This window comes from Lycorma delicatula, chromosome 9 (genome assembly GCF_047948215.1).
Source record: "Lycorma delicatula isolate Av1 chromosome 9, ASM4794821v1, whole genome shotgun sequence".
NCBI lineage: Eukaryota > Metazoa > Arthropoda > Insecta > Hemiptera > Fulgoridae > Lycorma > Lycorma delicatula.
Window position 1 is genome coordinate 89349872 of NC_134463.1, and position 23334 is coordinate 89373205.

Here is a 23334-nt window from a genome sequence, read left to right on the forward strand (position 1 = left end):
GTGAATCGAGTAGGGATTTGGTGGGTTAAACTTTTGGTTTACACAGTTCCTGACCGGGAACAGCTGTTTCAAGTCATACCTTTATGGCAGAAGGAGAGCGGATGATGCTGAATGTCCTTACTTTGGTGAACATGGTACACCTGAACACGTGGTCTTCACCTGCCGAAGGTGGAATCAAGAAAGATTTGGCTGTGAGAAGTGTACGGGACCGATTTAACTCCTAAAATGTTATTCACAAGATGCTTGCAGGAGAATGAGAATTCAATTTAGTATCAACATACATATCAAAGATATTACAGCAAAAGGAGCAGGTGACAAGGGAGTGAAGGACAGCCTTGCAAGGAGCTGTCGTTCGTCTATGCTTGCATGGGTGGGCAATGATGAGGAAGTGTGGGGACTGGATCCAACATCCATTGCCCTGGAGCAACAATAAGTCATCCCTCTACCTACTGCTTTGGGATGGGTGGCCAGCATGCCGTGGTGGTGGTTCCTCGTCTGCACATGCTAAATTGTCGAGGGAAAAATTGTAGAACTACTGAAGGACATAAATTTAAAGAAATTATTAATAAAGAAGATTATTATGACTCATGATAATCAGTGTTATACTTTTTACAAAGGACCTTGGTGGCTACAGAATTCTTTTTACCTGTCTTTTTGTCCTGTAAATCATCAATCATGTTTGTTTTTTTTATAGTAATATTATTTAATTTGTATTTCATTTTATCTAACCTAACAAAACTAAAATGATGTAAAAAGAAGAGAAAATCAATATACTTAAGAAAAATATAAAATAAAATTTCCACAAAAAAATTTTTTTTTTAAATTCATTGAACCTTTAAAAAACAGGTTGTTGTGGATGGTAGTTGGTTTCACATTCTATACTCTTCTTTTTTTGTCTTTGATTTATTTATCCTTCTTTGTCTTTATTATTTATGTTAATTTCTTATTCTTATTCTCATTCTTGTAACTCACTCTTGTAACATCTGTAAAATAAATAAATATGAATGGTATACTTGGTACACCTGATAAAAAATATTCAATAAAATTTAAATTATTCTTAATTTGGAACAATTTTTAACAGCTTGCCAAGAAATGTTGCAAATTAAATTATAAATTAAATGTTATTTTCAAAGAGGCATTTATAAGAGTAGTTCAATTTCCACATAAGTAAATTTACTTTTTACAAATTTGGACTCAGAAATTTTTATGTAGTATATTAATGAAATATTTATGAAGTTATGAGGAAACAATATAAAAACTTAATTTTCTTGCAACACAAGCCTTTTGTCTTTATTTAAATAAAAAGTTTTAGGTTAGATTGTATAGCTTGCTTGCATTGATAGTTCTATCAAAGTAACTTACAGGGAGTGCTGCCTGAAAATCTCAAAGTATATAAAAAAATGACAAAATGCAAACAGCCATATTTAATAAATTATTTTCTCATAGGAGCATTAAAATTAAAGTGCATGCAATTTTGTTCTGTGATATTGATGTTACATTTACTGTTGTAATTATTACTGTAGTTGTTAGTATCTAATAAAATTACAAAAACTTTATTTTTTTTGACTAAAATTTTTATTTTATGTGATGTCTATAGCAGAATCTCAGTTGTTTTTAAAATTGTTATAATTAAAACATTTTCAAAATATAGTTTAAAAATTCTTTATATATGTCACTCTTGGTTTTTGTTTTTGTTTTATAACCGACATTGATGTATGTGCCTGACAAAAATCCATTCTTTAACTGTTTTTAAAATTTTTTAATTATAAAAGTAGATTTATGTTAAATATTCAATTTTTATTGCTTAAATGTAATTTTTTGTACAGTTAATTATACGGTGCTTGATAGTTAGTAAGGTAACTCAAAATTTAATTTCTTGGCCGATTAATTATGATTATAATCTTTTCTTTTCTATTATAAGATCATAAAAATCGTCTTGTAACTTTTGTCTTTGGAAGGGGTACAAGACAATTTTTCCCCCACAAAATTAGCCTATAAGAATTGTATTATATAAAAAAATATTGAGAAATTAAATTTAAAAAATGCCAAAGAAATTACGAAAAAACACAGTTTAAAACTTCATAAATCACTCTCCATAAAAAAAGGATGGTGTGTGTGTTTGTTTGTTGTGTGTGCTCACATTTTTATTTTAGCTGCTGTTGGTACAGATTGGACTAATGGTGATGTGCCGGGCAGCTGCATGCAGTGCCGGGCAGCTGCATGCAGCACACAAATGATTCATTCGTTCTAACAATTTATACTTCTCGAAAGATTCATTTGTTTGAACTATTTATATTGATATGAATGATTATCTAAAATTATATTTGTGTTTTGAGGATGAAAAAGGAAAAATTGAGGTTAGAGCTTGTTAAAAAAATCACAACTCGAGAAACAGTTAAAATATTCAGGATCTTGAACCTTTCGTTAGAACGCGTTTGTTAGACTAAGCTTTTGTTAGTACGCTAAATCCTTGAATGTTATTTAGTTACAAATGGCAAAACCATTTAACAAAATCATGTGTAATGAAACAGAAACAATGTAATATTTTTGTGGCAGGCAGTAGCTCGCTTATTTTCTTGTAATAATAAGAGCTGTATGAATTTATATAAGCTTTCAACACAAAGCAATAATATATGTAAAACAATGATATCAAATTTATGTAGTCATTTGGCCCTATCAGTACTCAAATCAGTATGTTGCCTTTGAACAAATAGAAACTAGCAAAGGAACTAAATATGTAAAGCCCATCATAACATTTTGATCAAAATTAATAAAACTGGTCAAAACTCAAGAACATAATACATTGGGATTGGTTGGTACTAACTGATTGATTTCTTTCATAAAATTAGCACTAAAAGAACTTCTTTAATCTTGGAATTTATCTAATTAAATGATAAGAAGTTTGCAAGTTGTTAAATATTCATATCGTGTAATAATGTGTAATAAATAAATGTGTATATACACACACACACACACACACACTACAAACAGTAAATGTTATATCTTACCAAGATTACAAATCTTTGTTACGTATGATGAAAACTAATTTTTTTCCTTAGTTTGCAGCATTATATTATTTAGAAAGTTTTCTTACATTTTTCATGTTCATTAATCAAATAATTAAAATACTTTCAAAATGATTTTTTGTTCTTTATATTGTAAAATAGAATAATTTTGTTTTTATTATTTTTACATTTTTTGTACAGAATATTTTATTTTAATGAAGAAAAAGGGATCTATAATAATTTAATAAAATAAAAAGAAATAAACGAAAGTTGTTTGGTTTTGATTTACTAATTGCATAAAAGAAATTGACAAATTTGTCCACAAAGATGTCCATAAAGATAGCTGTTAATTATATGTTAAGAGGTCTGTGACCGAGGACAGCCACTCCTTTAAAAAGGAAATAGATATTTTCATTATCATACATTTGAATAATTTATTTCAAAGCATGATTTTCTTTAACTTCTTTTTTATATAGGTAGTAATTTTTGTAATTATAGTAAGTATTCTATATTTAATTACCCATGCTTTATTAATTATTAAGTGTAATTTTAAATGTATTTAATTAAGCTGATAAGTAAATCTAATTTTAATTGTTCTCTTTCTTTTTATTTATTTTCCAGAGAGTCAGAGAGCATATAGATTTGTTCAGGGCAAAGATTGGGGTTTTAAAAAATTTATTAGAAGAGATTTCCTACTTGATGAAGCAAACGGGTTACTTCCAGATGATAAATTAACAATATTCTGTGAGGTATGGTTTTTATAAAAATTGATACATTTTGTGTGATTTGTAGCAGTAATGTGAATTGTGAGAGGACACAATTTAAATTAAAACATTAAATATAACATGTAAAATACTGTCAGTTATAAACAATTACATATATTTTCTAAAAATTCCTTTGGAATTCTGATAGTCTTGTAAAATAAAACAGTAAACATTAACCTAATGATGCAGTATTATATCACAATCATTTTTTGGTTGATGTTGTTTTTTTTAATGTAGTTAGCAAACCTGCAATTTCAATTATTGTATATCTTCTGTCATACTTGGATTAAATTATTATACAAGTATTATAGATTTTTTTTTTAAACTCCCCCAAGACAACCAGCCCACGCTAAAAAGCTTAACACAGTCGCCTCAGGGTTTCTTGGCAGCGCAGTCTGCCCTCCCTAGCTCGTCCGAACTCGGACATCCCATCGGGGGTTCTCATACCTCCTCGAAAACATACTAATCACCTCTTCCGGTGATCAGAATATTTCTCCGCAGGAGAGCACCCTTCCAGCCCCTATTGTACCTGATCAAGACACACATTTCGTTTGCCCTTCACAGTTATGTGTCCCCCCATGCACACCTCGAGGGTCCCCCATGCCATCTATTTATTATAGATTGTATAAATATAATTGATTGTATAGATTGTATCAAGTATATAACAATTGTGGTAAGGCAGTAGTAATAATAATAGCTTACCACTACCATGTACGTATGAAGAAGTAAATCACTTTTTGTTATTGAATGAGTTTTGATTATATCAGAAATTATAATTGATCCCTAATTTATAATGACAATTATTTGTATACTTTGTTATAAACCTCTCTTGAAGATTTAAATGGAAACCAAAAACGCTCTGTTTTTAAGTATATCTTTTAAAATTTAAAATGAATCTGAATGAACAAGCATTGATAAATTTATATATTATGCAGTTCTTGTATATACTCAAATTTCAATATGTATTTGACATCATACAGCCAATTCCTTCCATTTATTCTAATCTTTTTCCTGTATTTGGTTGATTGCAGATTCTATAATTCTGTATTAAACCCACGTAATCAGCAAAGTATTGTATTTTTATACAGTATTTAGTTTTACTAAAGATTTTATTAATTTAATAAAAATTATTGAAATAATATGGCATATTTTTCTCCTCTGATTTGAAGAAAATATATTTGTAACCTATAAGTGTATGGTTGTTATTCAGTCATAAAATATTGTGACTAGATAATGAATATTGAACTGCATTTGCTTTGCTTTAATTACCTGTAAAAAATTACAATTGTGTAAGTCAAGGGCATATATTTTGCTGGTCAGTTGTTTTGTTTTACAATTCCTTTCTGTTTTTAATTAATTAAAGAACACTAAACATGATTAACTCATATTAAAAATAGTTTTCAGTAAATTTATTATTTATTAATCCAAACAATTATTTGGCTAACGATTTAATAATGAAAAATGAGAAATGAAGAATAAAAATCTATAAATCAGATTCACTTTGATTTATATTCCTTTTTGTACTTAAATTAAATTTTTAAATGATTTTCTTTGGTTCATTTAGTTCTTTTTTATAAAGTTATTAACAGATTGTAAAAATTAGTTCATATTGCTGTAATAGTTAATTCATATTGCAGAAAAGCAGATGTTAATATAATTTCATTTTTGTACATGTTAATTTAAATAATGAAAGAATAAAAATTTTGTATGTTGAAAAAAATTAACTTCTTTGAAAAATTTATATTAACTTATTTTCTTATGAATTGTTACAGGTTAGCGTAGTAGCAGACAGTGTCAATATATCAGGTCAGTCAAATGCAGTACAATTTAAAGTTCCAGAATGCCGCTTACCTGATGATCTCGGACAGTTGTTTGAAGTACAGAAATTCAGCGATGTCACATTGTCTGTTGGTGGTCGTGAATTCCAGGCACATAAAGCCATATTAGCTGGTATGTTAATTAAATTTATTTCAAAAATATTGAAATAGCTATAAATTAAAAAAGTATTTTTTTAATAACTTAATAAAAAGTGTAAGAGTTAGTTTCAAAAGGTTTTGGAACAGCTGCCTTTTGTTTGATCAAGTTCATTTTTCTTTTTCAACCCAGTAGTAATAACTGTATATTTGAGCGATACAAATATAGTTGATGATAATGTACATTAATGTTGGTGTTAATGCTTGTAATGGGTGCCTATTTGCTATGATAAATGATGATTTTGAATGTATGATGAAGGAATTCATGAAAATTTCATTAGAAGTTTCAGAAAAATTTCAGAATCCAATAGCCAATTAAAAAAAATTTTTTTTTAACTTAATACTTGTAAAATATCTTATCTTAATATCTTTGAACGTTTAATTAAAAATACATTAACAAAATTGATATTTAAAAAACTTATATTTAGATAATACAAAATACAACTTTTTGGTCAATCATTGAACAACATTTTTGTCTCAATAGACATAACCGGTATTATTTATTGCTTACAATTATAAAGCTACAATTATATAGCTTTAGTAGAATAAATAACATATTCTGGAAACTTTTAAACCTATCTTTTTTTTTTTATGAGTAGACTCTTCTGCAAAGTTCTTTACCCTTATTTTTAACTAAAATAGAAGATATATATATAATAGTCACATAATGTTTGAAATAAGTTTTTTTATTTTTTTGTTTTAGTTTTTTGAAATTTAAAGAAAATGTCTGATTTATAATTTGCATCTGTGAATTGATGTCAATTCAAATATGCTATTCCAAAAATTAGTTTAAAAGTCAGGTTATTACATGAATTGCAAATATTCAAAGGTTTGAAAGCATGTAAACAGAAACTATTTTTAATTCAGGACATTTGAATAATTTATTGTCATACATATCAGTCATTTATTTTGCATGCAAAATATATACTTTTCATTTTACAACATGATTGGTTGTATATAAACAAGAAATTACTGTGTGTTTGATAGTTTGTTTAGTGCTTATATAACATAATTCTTATACATTCGATTTGATGGAAATGGCTTGTGCTTGCCACATCAGTTGCTTATGATTGTAGTTTTACATACACTCACACAAGCAAACACTTTGCTCTTCTACTCTTGAAAAACTACACATTGTTTTTTTTACAAAATTAATAACTTTGACCCATTAGATTTCTTTCATTAATTAAATATTATAGAAAAAATAAAGAGATTGCTCTTACAGAATTGTTCATGAGGAAGTGAAAATTGTCATCAGTTACATATCTTTTTACATCTATTTATTCTTATACATGTCATTACTTTCACAGATATTGGGAGAACCATTTTTTAATCATTGAACTTGTAAAACTTATATTATTAATTATAATATATATTTTTTAAATTTCAGCTCGTAGTCCTGTGTTCGCAGCGATGTTCGAACATGAAATGGAGGAAAGGAAACATAATAGAGTAGCGATTACAGATGTAGACCATGAGGTATTACGTGAAATGTTACGTTTCATTTATACAGGAAAGGCTGCTAACCTGGAAAAAATGGCCGATGATCTCCTAGCAGCAGCAGATAAGGTATATCTAAAAGTATTTTTAGATCATGAATCGATCAATGCATATTTTTGCACTATATTTGCTAGTTTTATATATATATTTTTATAATGGCAGAAAACAGTACAAAAGCTTGTTTGTAAAAATGACTTTCAAATTTTATATTTTATTCATTTGCTATGTTGTTATTCCAGAACAGTGCTGGAACCTAGCACAATGAAAGAAAATTATCTCTCCTAAGTAGTAAAGCATCAGAAAAACAAAGGTCACAGGCTGGAGCAAAGATAGATTGATAGACTAGTGGGTGTGTAAGGGTGGGTTTATACATAGAGTTTCTATATCCTTATGTACAAAAGCCCTGGCAGTTCCATTATCTGCTGGCCACAATTTTCTGTGGCCAATCCATTTCATTTTTTACTTTTTGCAGTATGTCTGTTAGGGGGATGCTTGATGTGGCTACGCAATTTTATTCAGTGAAGCTTGTGTCTTGTCAGATAGTTTACAACTTTTGAAAGTGTAGCTGCATACAGAGACAAAAAATGATTTATAAAAATAATTTTTTACGTTAACTATTTTAATTTATTTCTTTATGTTTAGAATATTGCTTTATTAGAAAGAATATGTGTTTTTTTTAAAATGAAGTTTAATTATATCCACAATCCCAAATTATTGATGTAAAATAAACTTAAGTAGGTAATGAATCTTACTCAATCTCGTTTTGAGGAAGTAACAATCTCAACAGAAGTTCTAAATTTTAAGGAAAAAAAAACAATAGTGAATATAAAAAATTAAATTTATAGAGGTAGCTAATGCTAGCTGCATTTTACTAAACTGTTTTAATATGTAACGCAATTGGGATTTAAATAAACATTAGTTAATTATATTGTTGCTAATTTGACAGGTTGAATACTTTCATCAATTCTATATTTTTGCCTCAGCATTTGTTATACATCATGCAGTCTTTCATCTATGCTGTTTATTATGTTAATAAAATTAACTAACTTTCAATGCCTAATATAATTTTGGCTTGCCAATATAACATCCTGATATAATTTTCAATCCTTAGAACCTCTTCATTTTGTTTTTTTTTTTTTTTTACCGTATCTACTTATTAATAATCATTTTAATACAGAATTTTTAGCCAAATAATGCAAAAACTTTCTTTTAGATTTTCTGTTATATCTGGTTGATTTCAGTAGTACTCATCATATCTTCATTCATGTCATTGCTTTTAATATATTTATTTCTAGTTTTTTTGTTATCCATATTCTATAATTTTGCCACCGCATTTTTTAAGCTTAGTTATAAATATTTTGTCTTATTTTTTAATCCATCATAAAATTATTTCTGTTCTATTTATTTACCTTTAATTCCTTAGTCCTTGTTTTACAATGTTTTTTTAAACTGTCAAAATAATAATTTCACCAGCAGCACAACACTTGTATATTTTGTTCTTGTATTTTTTAGATAACAATTTTCTTAATTGTTTATTCTTATGTAGATTAATTACAAAATTTTTTTTTTCTTTGTTACAGTATGCATTAGAAAGGTTGAAAGTAATGTGTGAAGAGGCGTTATGTACAAATCTCTCGGTAGACAATGCAGCTGATATATTAATATTAGCTGATTTGCACAGTGCCGATCAATTAAAGGCACAAGCGATAGACTTCATCAACACGTATGTTTGATTTTATAATATTGTTTATTAATAATGATCTTATTAACAAAATTTGAAAATAGTCTTATTACTGTTAGATATTTATGTAAAAGAACATCTAATTTCTTTTAAATTGAAAACAGTCTTAAAGTCAAATGTCAAAGTTAAGTTTCCATTGAAAAAATAACTAAAATCATGTGAGTTTTTTATTACCATTTGTTAGTGACTTGAGTATATATCAAGTTAGAAGTTATTTAAAACTCTTAAATTATACAACTACCTATTAATAAGGCAGAAAAGGAATTATATTGGTTAAAAAATTTCCAATTAAAAATAATTACAAACATTTCAGAAAAATTTTCATGCTACTTTGAGTTCTAATATAAAAATGGTTCTGCGTGAAATTTAGAAATAAATACAATTTATGCTCAAACTATTCTGTTCTGTGAACTTCAAACTTTCTTATTTGTCATGATAGGGAAACAAAAACTAAATTTATGGTGCATTTATTATCTAGAAATGGACATTGGAATGATGATTTTCATTTATCAGTTTTGTTTGTCAGCGTGTAAGCAATTTGTAAATAAACTAATCAATAACTGAAACTCTGTTTCTCATATCATGTTGTGGGGTTTTCTATTAGTCGTAAATGTAAACGTATGTAATGAATAATTTGTGTTTGTTAAAGTTTAAAAAAGTTAATTAGAATTTTCTAAAAGGGCTTCATCTAAAATTTTAACTGTTATAATAAATTTTACATTAGTGCAGTAAATAATAAAATACCTGTGCTTTACATGTAAACTCACTTATTTGTATTTATAGACAAAGAGTATAGGAAACAAAAAGTTAAGAAAACTGCACCAAGAAAAACTGCAATTTAAGAAATATTGTATGATTATTTCATTTTACCTTATTTTCTGTGCTTCTGAATATAAATATATATTTTGACCATTAATTGTCTTTCTTTAAAATGTAGGCTTCATAAAAAAAAATTAACAAAAAACTACTTTATTTAGTGAGATGTATGAAATAGTTAATAGTGTAATTGTTAAAACGTAATGTTGAGCATGAATTGAAATAATTGATTATACTTGTTGCATTCTTTGAGACAAATGTGAATAAAAAATTCTTTAAATAAGATTTCTTTTAACAAATTAATTGATAATTATATAATATAAATAATTGATAATTATATGGCAATGATATTCTAAGTCTTGAAATATATAAAATGAGAATTGAAATTAGCTTGTAAAACAGCTTATCAGCTTTGGTCAGCTAAAGGAAGCAGTTTTTAATCAGGCCTAAGAAAATGTCATAAAGTCAATTTTTTTTTTGTGTTATCCTGGCATGTCTAAGAAGTTTAACCTTAAGTTGTAGTTGATGGTATGTATAAATTTGTTAATAGTTAAAGTAAATGATACCAAAGGTTTTCTTTAAAAAATATGATTTAAAGAGGATTGAATAGTCATGTTGTAGGATAAATAAAGAAATTATGCTATAAATTATAAAATATTGAGACCATAGAAAAACTGTTTATTTATTATTTTTTGTTTAAACAGCCATGCAACTGATGTTATGGATACACAAGGTTGGAAGTCTATGATAATTTCACATCCCCACCTCATTGCAGAGGCATTTCGTGCCCTCGCAACACAACAGATTCCTCCTATCGGGCCACCTCGCAAGCGAGTCAAGCAGAGCTGAAAGCAACACCAGCAGCCGCAACAGCAGCAGCAACAGCAACAACAATTACAACAGCAGCAGCAACCACAACATTAGCCATTGAGGCGACCTCCTGTGTTGTTTGGAACCACCAATCGTAAATACTACTACTGTTGTCACTATTTCTACCACAACTAATGTTATTACTACTACTACTTCTACTATTTCTGCTATTTTTGACACCTAATATATTCTAAATAAGTACCTACAATGTACCAATCTGTATTAAATACTGCAGTGTTAATTATGTACCACCTATACAATAATAGTACATGTGTTATGAACATATTGTGATTTTTATTATAATAAAACTAGAAAAATGTCATAAAATATTCAGCTGACTATAGAGTTGTGAAAATATTATTTTTATGCTTTATCTTCGTTGCAATTTGTTATGTTAGACTATTTATAACATGCAAAAAAATATCAATAGTATTTTTATTATTATAAATGTTGATATCATATTGTTTTATATAAAAGTAAATGATGTACTATAAAAATAATATTAAGTAATTGTTATACTATAAAGTAATTGAGTAATAAGAAAACGGACCATTTTATACATTAAATAAAAATTTTTAAATAAAGTATTATGATTATTGTATTTTAAATGTTTCATTTCATTCATATAAATGTAAAAATTTGATTATCCATTAAGGATTGGTTGGTTATCTATTACTGTTATGAAAGTAGTTTGATAACAGAGAGCTTAATTAAAAAAAGAACAGATTTATTTTTTTATTTTGAATTTCTTATAAATAAATAGATTGATATTCATAACTGCTGTTGAATCATACATTTTCTCCTTGTACATTGAAATTTGGTCTTAATTAGGATATTTAAGTTGTTTAAAAATTCATTGTAATTTTGAGTAAATTTATCACTTTTACCCTTTTTATTCTGCCACATTTTTAATGATTAAACTGGTAAACCTTTTTTGAGCATTAATGACATAAATATAATTGATTTTTTAAAAATATATCTTCAAAATTTTTCCATTTTTTTTTTAATGAATTAAAAACTAGTGTATGAAAGTTATTTGAAAAAAAAAACAGTATTATTCTTCTATCCTTTATCACACTTTCAGCTATAATTATATTAGTAAATTTGTTTACTTGAAGAAGTGACTTTTACCTTGTACTGTTGCTCTTAAATTGTTAACAGTGATCACAAAGCTAACTCAGGTAATAGATAACGAAATTTCTTAACTTTTTTTTTAATATCAGTTTTGTACATAATGTATATTATTATTTTTTATAATGAATTGAATAATATAAAAATTAAATTAAAAATTGCAAAGAAGATAAAGTTAAAATAGTATTATGTATAAATATGAGCCTGAAATTTAAAAATGGAGAAAAAAAACAGAAAAAATAATAAATTATAGGTGTGAATGTGTATGTTTAGTAGTAATATATTAATTTATAATAATAAAGACATGAGTGATTTTTTTTTATTGCATTGATTAAATAAATGTAAATTTGAAAAAGGTATTTCATTAAATTTGGGGAACAATGTGTTGTAAGAAGATATATTAAAAAAGATATAAAAAAAAAGAATTGTTGAAAGTATATATAATAAACTGTTTTTGGTTTTTACTTCAAGGAAAAGAATATTCAATTAAAGAATATATTTCATTAAGACTGGTTTCAGAAAAAAATAATCGTAACATATTAGTTTATATAGATTTTTATTGATAATGATAATAATGTACGTTCCATTTGTTTCATAGTTCTTTTTCTTTTTTTTATTAATTTATTTGCTCATTCATTTATTTGTTGGAGTAATGTTGTTACATTATATTTAGTTTAATGTTGTAATTCATATTTAATATTAAATGTAATAAATACTACATAGATTGTACAAATTAATAAAATAATTATTAGTAAAGAATTGGACTGTGTTAATTTTTTTTACTTAAATATGCACTTTATTTTGGAAATAATATATAGTACTTTCTTTTGTATTTATTGTTATTATTTTACAAGCATTTCCAATTAAAATTGTATTCTGTATTGCCTGCCGTGAAGCAGTGTAAAGTGGTATTTATTTCATCATATATCTTATTAGAAACTGTGAATAGGTTGAAAAAATGTATCTGAATCCTTGATAAATTACATAAAAGATAGGCTTTAGAAAGATCATTTCTTACAATATTTTGTTAATTGTTACAAATATCAACAATTAAATAATTTGATGATTAAATGGGAACAAATAAAACATACTGGATAAAGGTGGGAATATAATCAAGGATTCTTAGATTAATAAGCATCTCTGACCATCAGAGTTCAAAATGCTATCCAGGAAAATTGGAAAAATTATTTTTTCTTATTCAGATATCTTTTATGGACAATACAGTTTCAATTCACATAATTAATTTATTTTATTCTGCATACTGACTCTTTGGCCAGATGGTATCGTAGTCAGCATACATACTTCCTGTTGACTGATTTGTTCCTGGCAAAGGTTTGGCTTTTTTTCTCTTATCTTCATCAGTTAAATCATAAAAAGGTAATAAATTATCTAGTTGTTATTAAATGTTTGCCATTGATCCTTTACACCAAATTTCTAGTTATAATTTAAAAAAGAAATCATTTTACCTTGTGCCTTCATAGAGCAGAGTTTTTAAAGCAAACAAACTTTGTCTTGTTTGTTCAAGTCTGACTAGCAGTGCTGTATTTATTGTTAGGACTTTTTAGTATTCAATACAAACTTGTTTATTGTTTATTTCACTAATGTGATCAGGTTTTATTTTATTTTTTCACAAAAATAAATGGTGATTCGACTGATTCACAAATTTTATTCGTTGGATTGAATGTTTGTGTAACAATTCATACAAATTCAGAACAGAATGTCTATATCAAAGTTTTTTAATTAAGTAGACATATTTCTAATCCCAACTTTACACATAAGCTAAATCATTCACATATTGTGTAAAGGTTTGAGAAGAAAAAGCTCATACAGAAGTGGAACTGAAAAAACAAACCAACAAAAGAGAGAATTTTTGTTTGTGTTAAAATGTACCATTTTAAAGGGTTGGGATAATAGTTACTAAATAACTCATATCCAATATAGACCAGATAAGTAAATAACATTTTTCTGATTATTATATTTTTTATAAAATAAATTTAAAAAAATATATATTATTTATTGTGTAATAAAAAAAATGTGATTAACTATTTTGCTATTTTATTTAATAGTTTATCATTTATTTGTGGTTCTCATATTTGGTTTGCAGAAGTGTGTAAGCTCTTATACCAAAAACTTTTCATAATTACGAATACTGGGAAAAAGTTTTCTTACATAATCTTACATATTTCCAACATTTTATTTGAAAAAAATAACGTAATTTTAAAAAAATTATTTTTTTATGAATCATTAAACCTGAATAATTTTGGATTTGCTTGTATTTTTACAGTGAATATTAAGAAACTTAATTTTTTTGAATGAATGATCAATACAGTTGGTATTAACAGTTACAGAAAATATAATAGTATATGAATTAAGTGGTGATAAAAATTATTTAAAATGAAATAAAGAAAAAACCTTTATATTTTCATGATATTGTTCAGCAGTTATTTTTTATTAGTGTTTAAAAAATTTATTCAAATTAATAATTAGCGATCAATGTATGTGGCCAGTTATAAATTTAATAGACTTGATTTTGGTTATTGACCATTCTTATTTAACATCCTTTTTACACTCCAGGTTGTAAGTGTATTTTAACCATAAAGTCGTAAAGAAATGTGGTTAACTGTCTTAACCCGGAAGTTATTTATTTTGTTGGAATGTAATTAAATTTGTAAAATTAGCTTACTACTTTCTTTTTCTTTCTTATAATTACCATTTAAGTAATAATTATTCTTTCTACAACTGGAAATATAGCAAATTAAATAATCATATTTGATTTAACATTTTTATGTTTATTTTCTTAAAACAGGTTGATATATTTAAAACAATGCAATTTTTCACCGTTTAAGCCTTCAACATGAGTTGTTGGATTTATGTTTTTATGTAAAAAATGTATACAATGGAATCTTTATTTTTCTCAATTGCTTCATGAATCTGTTTACAAAGAAAACAAATTTTACATTGATGTACATTTCCTCTCTCAGAAATAACTATATTTACATTTTGGGTTTAGATATTCATTCTAATACCGGATTGCTTTTTTTTAATACATACCTTTGTGTTCAAATCCTTACATACATTTTTATCATGTTGTAAGAATAGAGATAATAGAAATAAAAATAATGTTTTGCAAATTAGTATTAATGTAATATTTATATATCACTGGAATATTCCAAAGTATTTAGTTATTTTGTATAGTTGTGATGTACTGCTGTAATTCATTTGAAATAAAGTAAAATTATTGTTTATTTGTTGTTGATTATTTACATTTTTCATGATAATAGGATTTGTATTGTTAAAAAATTCTATCATGTTGCTAAAAAAAAATTGGTAATTAGTATGCCGTTGGCCAATACATTTTTTAAATATATTTAATTTAAGTATATTTTATAAATTAAAAAATTAAAATTTTTTATTAAATATTAAACTTGCATAACTAAAAGAGGAAGGGCTGTTTTAAATGATACTTTTCCAGATCAATTTTGTTGTTTTATTCGGTTTCTAACATTTATCAACTGTTTAATGAAACATTGCCTTAATGAAAGTGGTATATCAATAAAATTTAAATAAAACATCTTACATCAGCCTCATATAAAAGTAAACTTTAAATTACTTTCAAAATTACACAATCATTACTGAGATTAAACGTTTAATTACTAAAAAAAACAGTAGCAGTTATGTCTCTCTTGATATGGGACAACACTGAAAGTGCAAAAGTTATTTTTTTATACGTACCACAGTATAGATTGATAAAATTTCAAATTTATATATAATACAATTTTTTTTAAACTCATTTTAAGTTTATTAATTTTCTGGAACATATTTTTTTATGATTACCAAATATTATTTTATCATTACTGTTATGTCCAACCAACTTCTTTGTTAATATAAATATTTACATTCTGCTCAAGATAAATATTTAAGATGCTAAATTCTTTCTAATTTTAAAATTACTCTTTCCATTTAGTTTTTATAACTAACTGCCCTATGTTTCTTCCATAAAAAGAATTGCATGATTGGACATGTGAGATATCACAGTCCACTCATCTTGTTATTAAAAAATATGATTTTAGTAAAGAAATTGTTTTCATGTGTGTGTAGTTGTGCAGTGGTTATCTCATGATTAGAGCACAGTATATACTGTACTATTGCATTCTGTATAATTTTTTACCATTGTCGGGGATATAGTCATTGTATACCTATTTAAGTTTAAAGAGGTGTTAATTATTTATTATGAAATTTTATAAAAAACATTATTATTATTATGGATTAATATAGTCTCTCTATATGGACATATAAAAGAGAAAATCTGTATAGACTATAATAGTGTGTGTAGTAAGTATATTATAAACCTTGCACGTATATGGTTAATTTTTAATAAGTTGACTGTTGTGTAATAATCTTTTAATAATTCAAAAATTTAAAAAAGAACTTGTATTTCATTATAATGTAGTATCTAAAAGATGTGGTAACGTAATATATAATTATAACTAAAAACAAAAAAAATCTGGGAATTTAAAGGAACATTTACGTTTTAATATGTAGTAAATAAAGTAAGTATCTTTAAAGATTCATTTATATATTAAGCTGTCAATGAAAATTTGTTATTTTCATTAAAATCATTAAAAATTTAATAACTTTTTAATATTATGTCGTTTAGAAAATTAAATTCATCATGATAAAAAATATGTAAATATTAGGGCATTGCATTCATCTTTTATAATAATATAAATGTGTGAATGAAAATTAATATCAGGCTTATAAAATACATGTATTTATACTTAGTATATATTATAAATAGTTTTTCTGATGCTGGCATCAGTTTCGTAGATAGTTAGTTTATTATCATCAATTTTGTTTTAATGTTTCTAATATGTGATGTACTGCTGGTTTTAGTGCATCATGAAAATTAAAGAAAAAATGTGTAACTAATTCTGATATAGATCTTCTAACATCTTTTATAGTAACAGTTAAATATGAATATTATATTTATTTGCCCCCTTTTTTATTTTCTTGATTTAAAAAAATAAAACTGTTGAACAATATGAATGATATATTATAATTTTATAACAATTGTTAGTTTTTATTTTTTATAATAACTATGTAAATTGTATAAATTATTGTAATTATATATTATTAATTATTAATAATAATAGTAATAATATAAAACCGATAAAAGATATGAATGTATTATCAATTCAGTTGTGTAGTATATTTACTAGCTAATGAATTCCTTGTATACAATAATTCCATTAAAAGATTTGTATTGTTATCATATAGTAAAATTAAAGTTTATTAACTTACCACAAAAGTCGCTGACTTATTAATGAACTTTCTCCAGTGTAGAAAATGTCTTAATAACTTGGAGGACATTCTTATTTATAATATGTGTTAGGGTGCTGCACATTAAAATTATTTTTATTTTTATTTTTTTTTTTTATTGTTAGCCAAGTTTATTACATTAACATTTTTATAAGAAGACTACATTTACTTAGGCAGGTTAGCGTTTTATGAATAACCACAATTTATTTTTTTTAAACATTTAAAAACAACATTAAATCCAAAAAAATATGTAATAAAATTGCATTAAAACTCTAATTCATTTTCATAAAATTAGTTCTAATTTCAGATTTACATATTTGTATCATATTTATAATTTTTTTTTTTTTAAATTGGGGACTCTATAAACATATTTACATTAAATGGGAGGGAAATAATATTAAACTAAATGCTGCTGTTGAGTAATTGTAAGTAGTTCCTGAAATGTGGCATTTTAACATGTCTTTAATTTTTAGAAAAATAATAAAATAGAAAATACTTTTTTTTAAATGTTGCCTTTTTATTTCTTCAGTAACTTTTCATATTTTTCTCTTTCTTCATGTTAATTATGATGTAATCAGATTAGTTTAATGTAATCAATAGAAATGCATTTCATTATAATTATAATCATTATTTAGGTTATATTACTATTAATCTAAAAATGAATTTAAAAAAATCATTAAACTGTTGTTGTAAAGGCTTGGATGTGTTCATGTTATAAGATTTATATATATATTTCATAATAGTGTACCAGAACTTTCTAATTTGTGTGACTTTTATTATTATTATTACTATTACTATTTATAAAAAAAGATCTCTTGTGCTGGCATCGTTAGTTTATAATATTTAATAATATTTATCCATGTGTGTGTGTGTGTGTGTGTGTGTGTGTGTGTGTGTGTGTGTGTGTGTGTGTGTGTGTGTGGGTATGTGTGTGTATGTGTGAATATGTATATATATCAAACATCAATACTTGATGGCATTATTACTGTATTTCATTTTATTAAAATAAAACAAAAATATAATTAGCATTATATTTATTTAGATATTTACTGTTGGAACATGTTTATCACTTGAAATGGCTAGGATGAAATTTTTATTTTATGCTAAAAGTATAGAAAATATATTTAACTCTGAGTAATCAGAAGCTCATTAATTTTCCTTTCATTAGCTAGCTGTTATTTTTGAGTAATTATATTCTCATGCATATCAGCATATCAATCTGGTTAATAATTTGTTTTCGTATGAAATAATTAATTCCAGATACAACTGTTGTAATTTTTTTTTATGAGAGTAAATAAATTTTTTATACTAAAAAATAACATGACCACTATTTCAATCAAGAACATTAGGTTAAAAGCGGAAAAGAAAAGTCAAGACTCAAGAAGAGTATTAATGATAAAAAAACTTCTTTCCATCACCACCAAATATTCTCTTAAATCATTTTCTAGAGGAATTTAAAATTTTGAATTATTGCTTGGTTAGACCTTTCATATTAATAAAGGGTTACTGCATTTTATAAAATCAAAATTTTTGTACCAGAATAAAATAATATTGTATATTTCATTAATTGTGTTAAACATGCCCTTCAGTAAAATGGGTAAATAAAAAGTGAATAAACATTGGTTATTACAAGTTCTCAAATGTATTACATTGAAAAAAATTACCTGGTGTATAATTTTTTTTCCATTTCCTTTACATGCCATAAGTATACTGTGATAATTAGTATTTTTTGTTTTCTTCCTGTGTTTATTATTATAGTTTTTTTTTTTTTGCTTTTGGTATGAATTTTATATATATATATATATATATATATATATATATATATATATATATATAAATTTCATTAACTCCTGATATTTCTCTGAATCACATTTATTTATTAATTTTTTGTATATTTTTATAAATAATACATTAATTAGTAATCTAATATATTATTATTTAAAATAAAATACACTATAAACTCATTCAGAATTGTTTATATTTGTCTTTATTTATTGTGATTTAATGGCAATAGCTAGCGTGAATAAAATAAAAATAAGTAAGAAAAATCGGCCAAGTGTAGGCACTATAATTAAATAATAATTATCAGGGAACTAGAGGCTGTGATTTAACCATGTATATTTATTTCTTTGTATAATTAGGCATTTACAGTAGCATGAAAATTAATCTGAACACAAATTTTATTTAATAAAAACTAACTTTAGATAGAAAAGAAATCATACCTGTTCAATTTGTGAATATTTAATAATTAATATGCTCTCCTTTATTATTAATCACTTAACACTCACAATTTGGCATCGATTCAACAAGTGTACTAATATTTTTTTTGATTTCTTCATCGTCAAACCATACTATTACTTTTTAATGAGGTCAATTTTTGTGGTACAATTCATTTTTGAGTTGTTTTTAGACTTGCCCAAAGATCTTAAATTGGATTTAAGTCTGAGAGTTGTTTGGTCACAAGAGCACTTTATGTTTAATTCTTTGAAAAGTTTTTCTACATTTTTGCCAGTATGATAGCTTGGTGCCAAATCTTGTTGGAACACGCTTTTGCCTTGTGGGAATCTGTTTTGAAGTTTTGACTCAACTCTTTCCTTCAGGATCTTGATATATACATAATTTTTCAACATACTATATATTGGAAGTAACGAACAAGTGCTTTCATATGCGAATACTGCAAGTAACGAACAAGGGCTTTCATATGTGAACAACCCAAAAACATTTTTTTCTGGGGACATATTGTTTGGTAGAACCAATGCTGTATTTTCATCTGATACTTCTGGCTGCTAATTCAGTTTTAAGTGCATAACAGATAATTTTGGATCAAGTTTACTTTTTCACGCTAATAACTGAGCCTTTGTTGGAGTAATTTTTCTTTACGACTGCATTTACCTTTCCTTTAAGGTGAAAAAGAACCAGTTGCTTTAGATTGTTTTAAAATAGCATTCACTGTCTAGTCCAATACTACACGTGTTCACAAAGAGAAACAATTTTTGAAGAACAACTTTCTTGGAGTTATTTTCATTATATATTCAATACATGTGCAACAAAAAATACCAAAATATGATTTTATAATAAAAAATGAAATAAACTTTTACAAAACACTTTTATAACATGAAAATTGCTAAATAACCAAAGAACAATAACCTCACATTACACAGAAAACTTAAGAATTGGTAAAGCCATAGTGTAGAAATAAACAAAAAATCCTCTGCGTTTGGATTAATTTGTTTACTGTATTACTATTAAATTTACGCATTGTAATGATTATTATAATACAAGTTACAGTAAATTAAAAATATAATAATAATTATAAATATGTAATAATGTTGATCAGGCTTACCACCTTACAGTAATTTAATTTAATCTTGATGAAACAGGCATGAAACTTCAGATGTCACGTTACAGCCATTTTTTGTTAATCTCATTAGTGCGTTTCAGTAATTACATTGATTTTGTAATTACATGTTCTTTATATGTATTAAATAAGGGAAAAGCTTGAGTAAATGAGTTTATAGTGTTGTTACATTAAATGCTGCTAAACAGGAAATATGAAAATTGTAAAAATAAAAAAATAAATATTTTAATTTTAAAAATCAGTAATATTGTGGCCCTTGTGATTGTATTGTATCACTTTATGTAGCATAAACTTTTAAATTTATTTCCTAAAAAATAAAAATTTAATTGAGAAAAATATTTAATGTAAATGTAAAAACCAAATAATTTATATATGTATATATATTAGTGTGCGTGTGTATCTAGTTAAAAATAATATTATGATAATATAATGTGTTCATACCATGTATATCTTAATAAACGATATGTAGTAATAAAATATGTATTATAGATAAGCTAAATGTTTTGTTTGTTAATTTATTTCAAGATAAATTAATAAATTGTTAATTCTTTTCAAATGAAAAAAATAAGAAAATTATGCATATTGTGTTAAATATAAGTATTTATTTCTCAAAAATAATATTATATAATACAGCTGTATGCACGCACACTTATACATACATATATTTATATGTATAACATAATTATGTTAAAATATATAACTATAAGATATTCATGCAGCATGATGCATTTATGTACATACATGCATAGATTTATACAATCATATAATAATAAATAATAATCTATTACATTTATATAAAAATTTCAATTTCTATTAAGTTATATGTATTTTATTAAGTATTTGTATATTACATGAACATGAATACAATAAAAATAATAATAAACAAAAAAAAAATTAATAAACTAATATTAAAAATAATATGTAAATTTGTCAAGTACAAGAAAATTACAATTGTTACCTCATGTAGAAGTAAAATATAATTACTGCGAATTAAAATAATTTTATTGTTAATTTAATTCTTATTTTTATTGTCACTCTAGCTTTAGCTATTATTATTATTATTATTATTATTATTATTATTATTATTGTGTAATTATTTTTACTTTATTTTATTATTACTTAATTATTAATTGATTGTAAATTTAGTTATTAAACTATTGTTATTTCTATTATTATTATTATTATTAGATTAGGTTCTTAGGTTCATCTTTATTATTATTATTACTGTTATGTATATTAATTTATTTTTCTTTTTGTGAAAATAATTTTTTTTCTTTGGAAAATAATAATAAAATTGTAAAAATTTAAATTATAAAAATAATTAGGTTATCTTATTAAAATTAAAACAATAAACTTATGTCTAAAATAAAATTTAATAAAAATACATTTTATTAATTGTAAATAATTATATTAAGTGATTAAAATATTTTCCCTTAAAAATTTTCAAAATCAATGATTTTTTGTTTTTAAATAAAAAAAACCTGGTTTAATTTGAGCTTATGATTGTATTTGTTTTGACATTATGATGTTATTACAGTTAACCTTAAAAATTTGGGTTTGTTAATTTTTTTTAATATTTGTTCACATATAATTTTTTTGTAAATTATTATTAATTTAATTTTTCTCCTTGTAAAGTTTAAATAAGTAAATAAAGTATTGATATAAAATTTAAATATGATTAGTCATGATAAACCTTACAATATGTTAGCTAGTGTTCTATTCCAGTAAAAAATTTAATAAACTGATTATTATAATTATGTAGTTTTCTTTTTTTTATTTTAATATCTAAATTTTATTTTTAATCTTTTTATTGGATTTTTATAAACACCATGTGAAAAATCTTTATTCTGTTGTTGCATAGAAATGGAATTAACCTGTTTATTAATCCATACATGTGAGAGATAGAAATCTTTTACTGCAGTGTTAAAACATATGTCTTACAAACTACAACACCACAGCAGATCATCTCATCTAATGATTTTTGGAACTTTTTCATTAAATGTTCTTTATACAGCAGTATAACGAGTAAAGTACAGAATATTTTGATTAGTTTTATGTTTTATTTCTAAGGTCTTCAATTTTAAAAACAGTCATAGTTTATATTGAAGATTCTAGATAACATGTTACAGACATTTTTTTTAATATGTATTATCTACAGTTTATTTCACACTGCTATATTTATATAGTTTTTAATAAGTCATTAGAATAAAAATCTAATTTAGGATTTATTTATTTTATTTTAGTAAATATAGGCTGATGCCATTTAAAATATATGATGTATATGTTTATAAGAAATAATTTTATATTGCATGTGAGAAGTCCTTGCCTGACTGTGATTCTAATTCAGAGCCTTCCAAATGAAAGACAAATGCTAACACTCCACCAGAAAGGTCAGGATGCAGTAAATGTTATGTAAATGATTATTTGAAAAAACAATTTTTCATGATTCCTATGTACAGTAATGAAATTAGATTGCTGTGGTGTTATAATATTGTATTGTAATAGAGAAAAAGTTGTAAAAAAAGCAGATAATGTTTAAATTAAGAAGAAAAATAATGCTGAAGTAGATTAGAAACTGAAATAAGAATGCATTAATGTAGTGATTACTAAATTATAACTACTGTACCTTATACCTTCCTTATAAGCAGAAATTACAGCAACATGACTGTCTTCTGGACTCTGCAATCCACTGATGATGGGCTCTATATGCTTCTTCTTCTATCTGTCTTCTCTCTAATTTGGCCTACACACATTACTTCTAAGAAGTTCTGGGACTTCTTCTCCTTCACCTTTCCACTGGCATTCTCATACACAAGGTAACCAGCTGGGGCTCCTTAAATCACCTTATCGTAATAGC

General features: G+C 25.0%; 1 protein-coding gene across 3 annotated transcripts in view; it reads left to right on the forward strand.

Annotated features, from left to right (window-relative positions):
• Window positions 1-16511, forward strand: part of rdx (BTB/POZ and MATH domain-containing protein rdx) — a 524123-nt gene extending 507612 nt beyond the window's left edge. For all 3 annotated transcript variants that reach the window (XM_075374842.1, XM_075374840.1, XM_075374841.1), the window contains 5 exons: window positions 3627-3754; window positions 5542-5719; window positions 7133-7311; window positions 8823-8965; window positions 10504-16511. In XM_075374842.1, the coding sequence (XP_075230957.1) occupies window positions 3627-3754; window positions 5542-5719; window positions 7133-7311; window positions 8823-8965; window positions 10504-10648 (773 nt within the window). In that variant the 3' untranslated portion in view covers window positions 10649-16511. The remainder of the gene's footprint in view (window positions 1-3626; window positions 3755-5541; window positions 5720-7132; window positions 7312-8822; window positions 8966-10503) is intronic.
• The last annotated feature ends 6823 nt before the right edge of the window (window positions 16512-23334 follow it).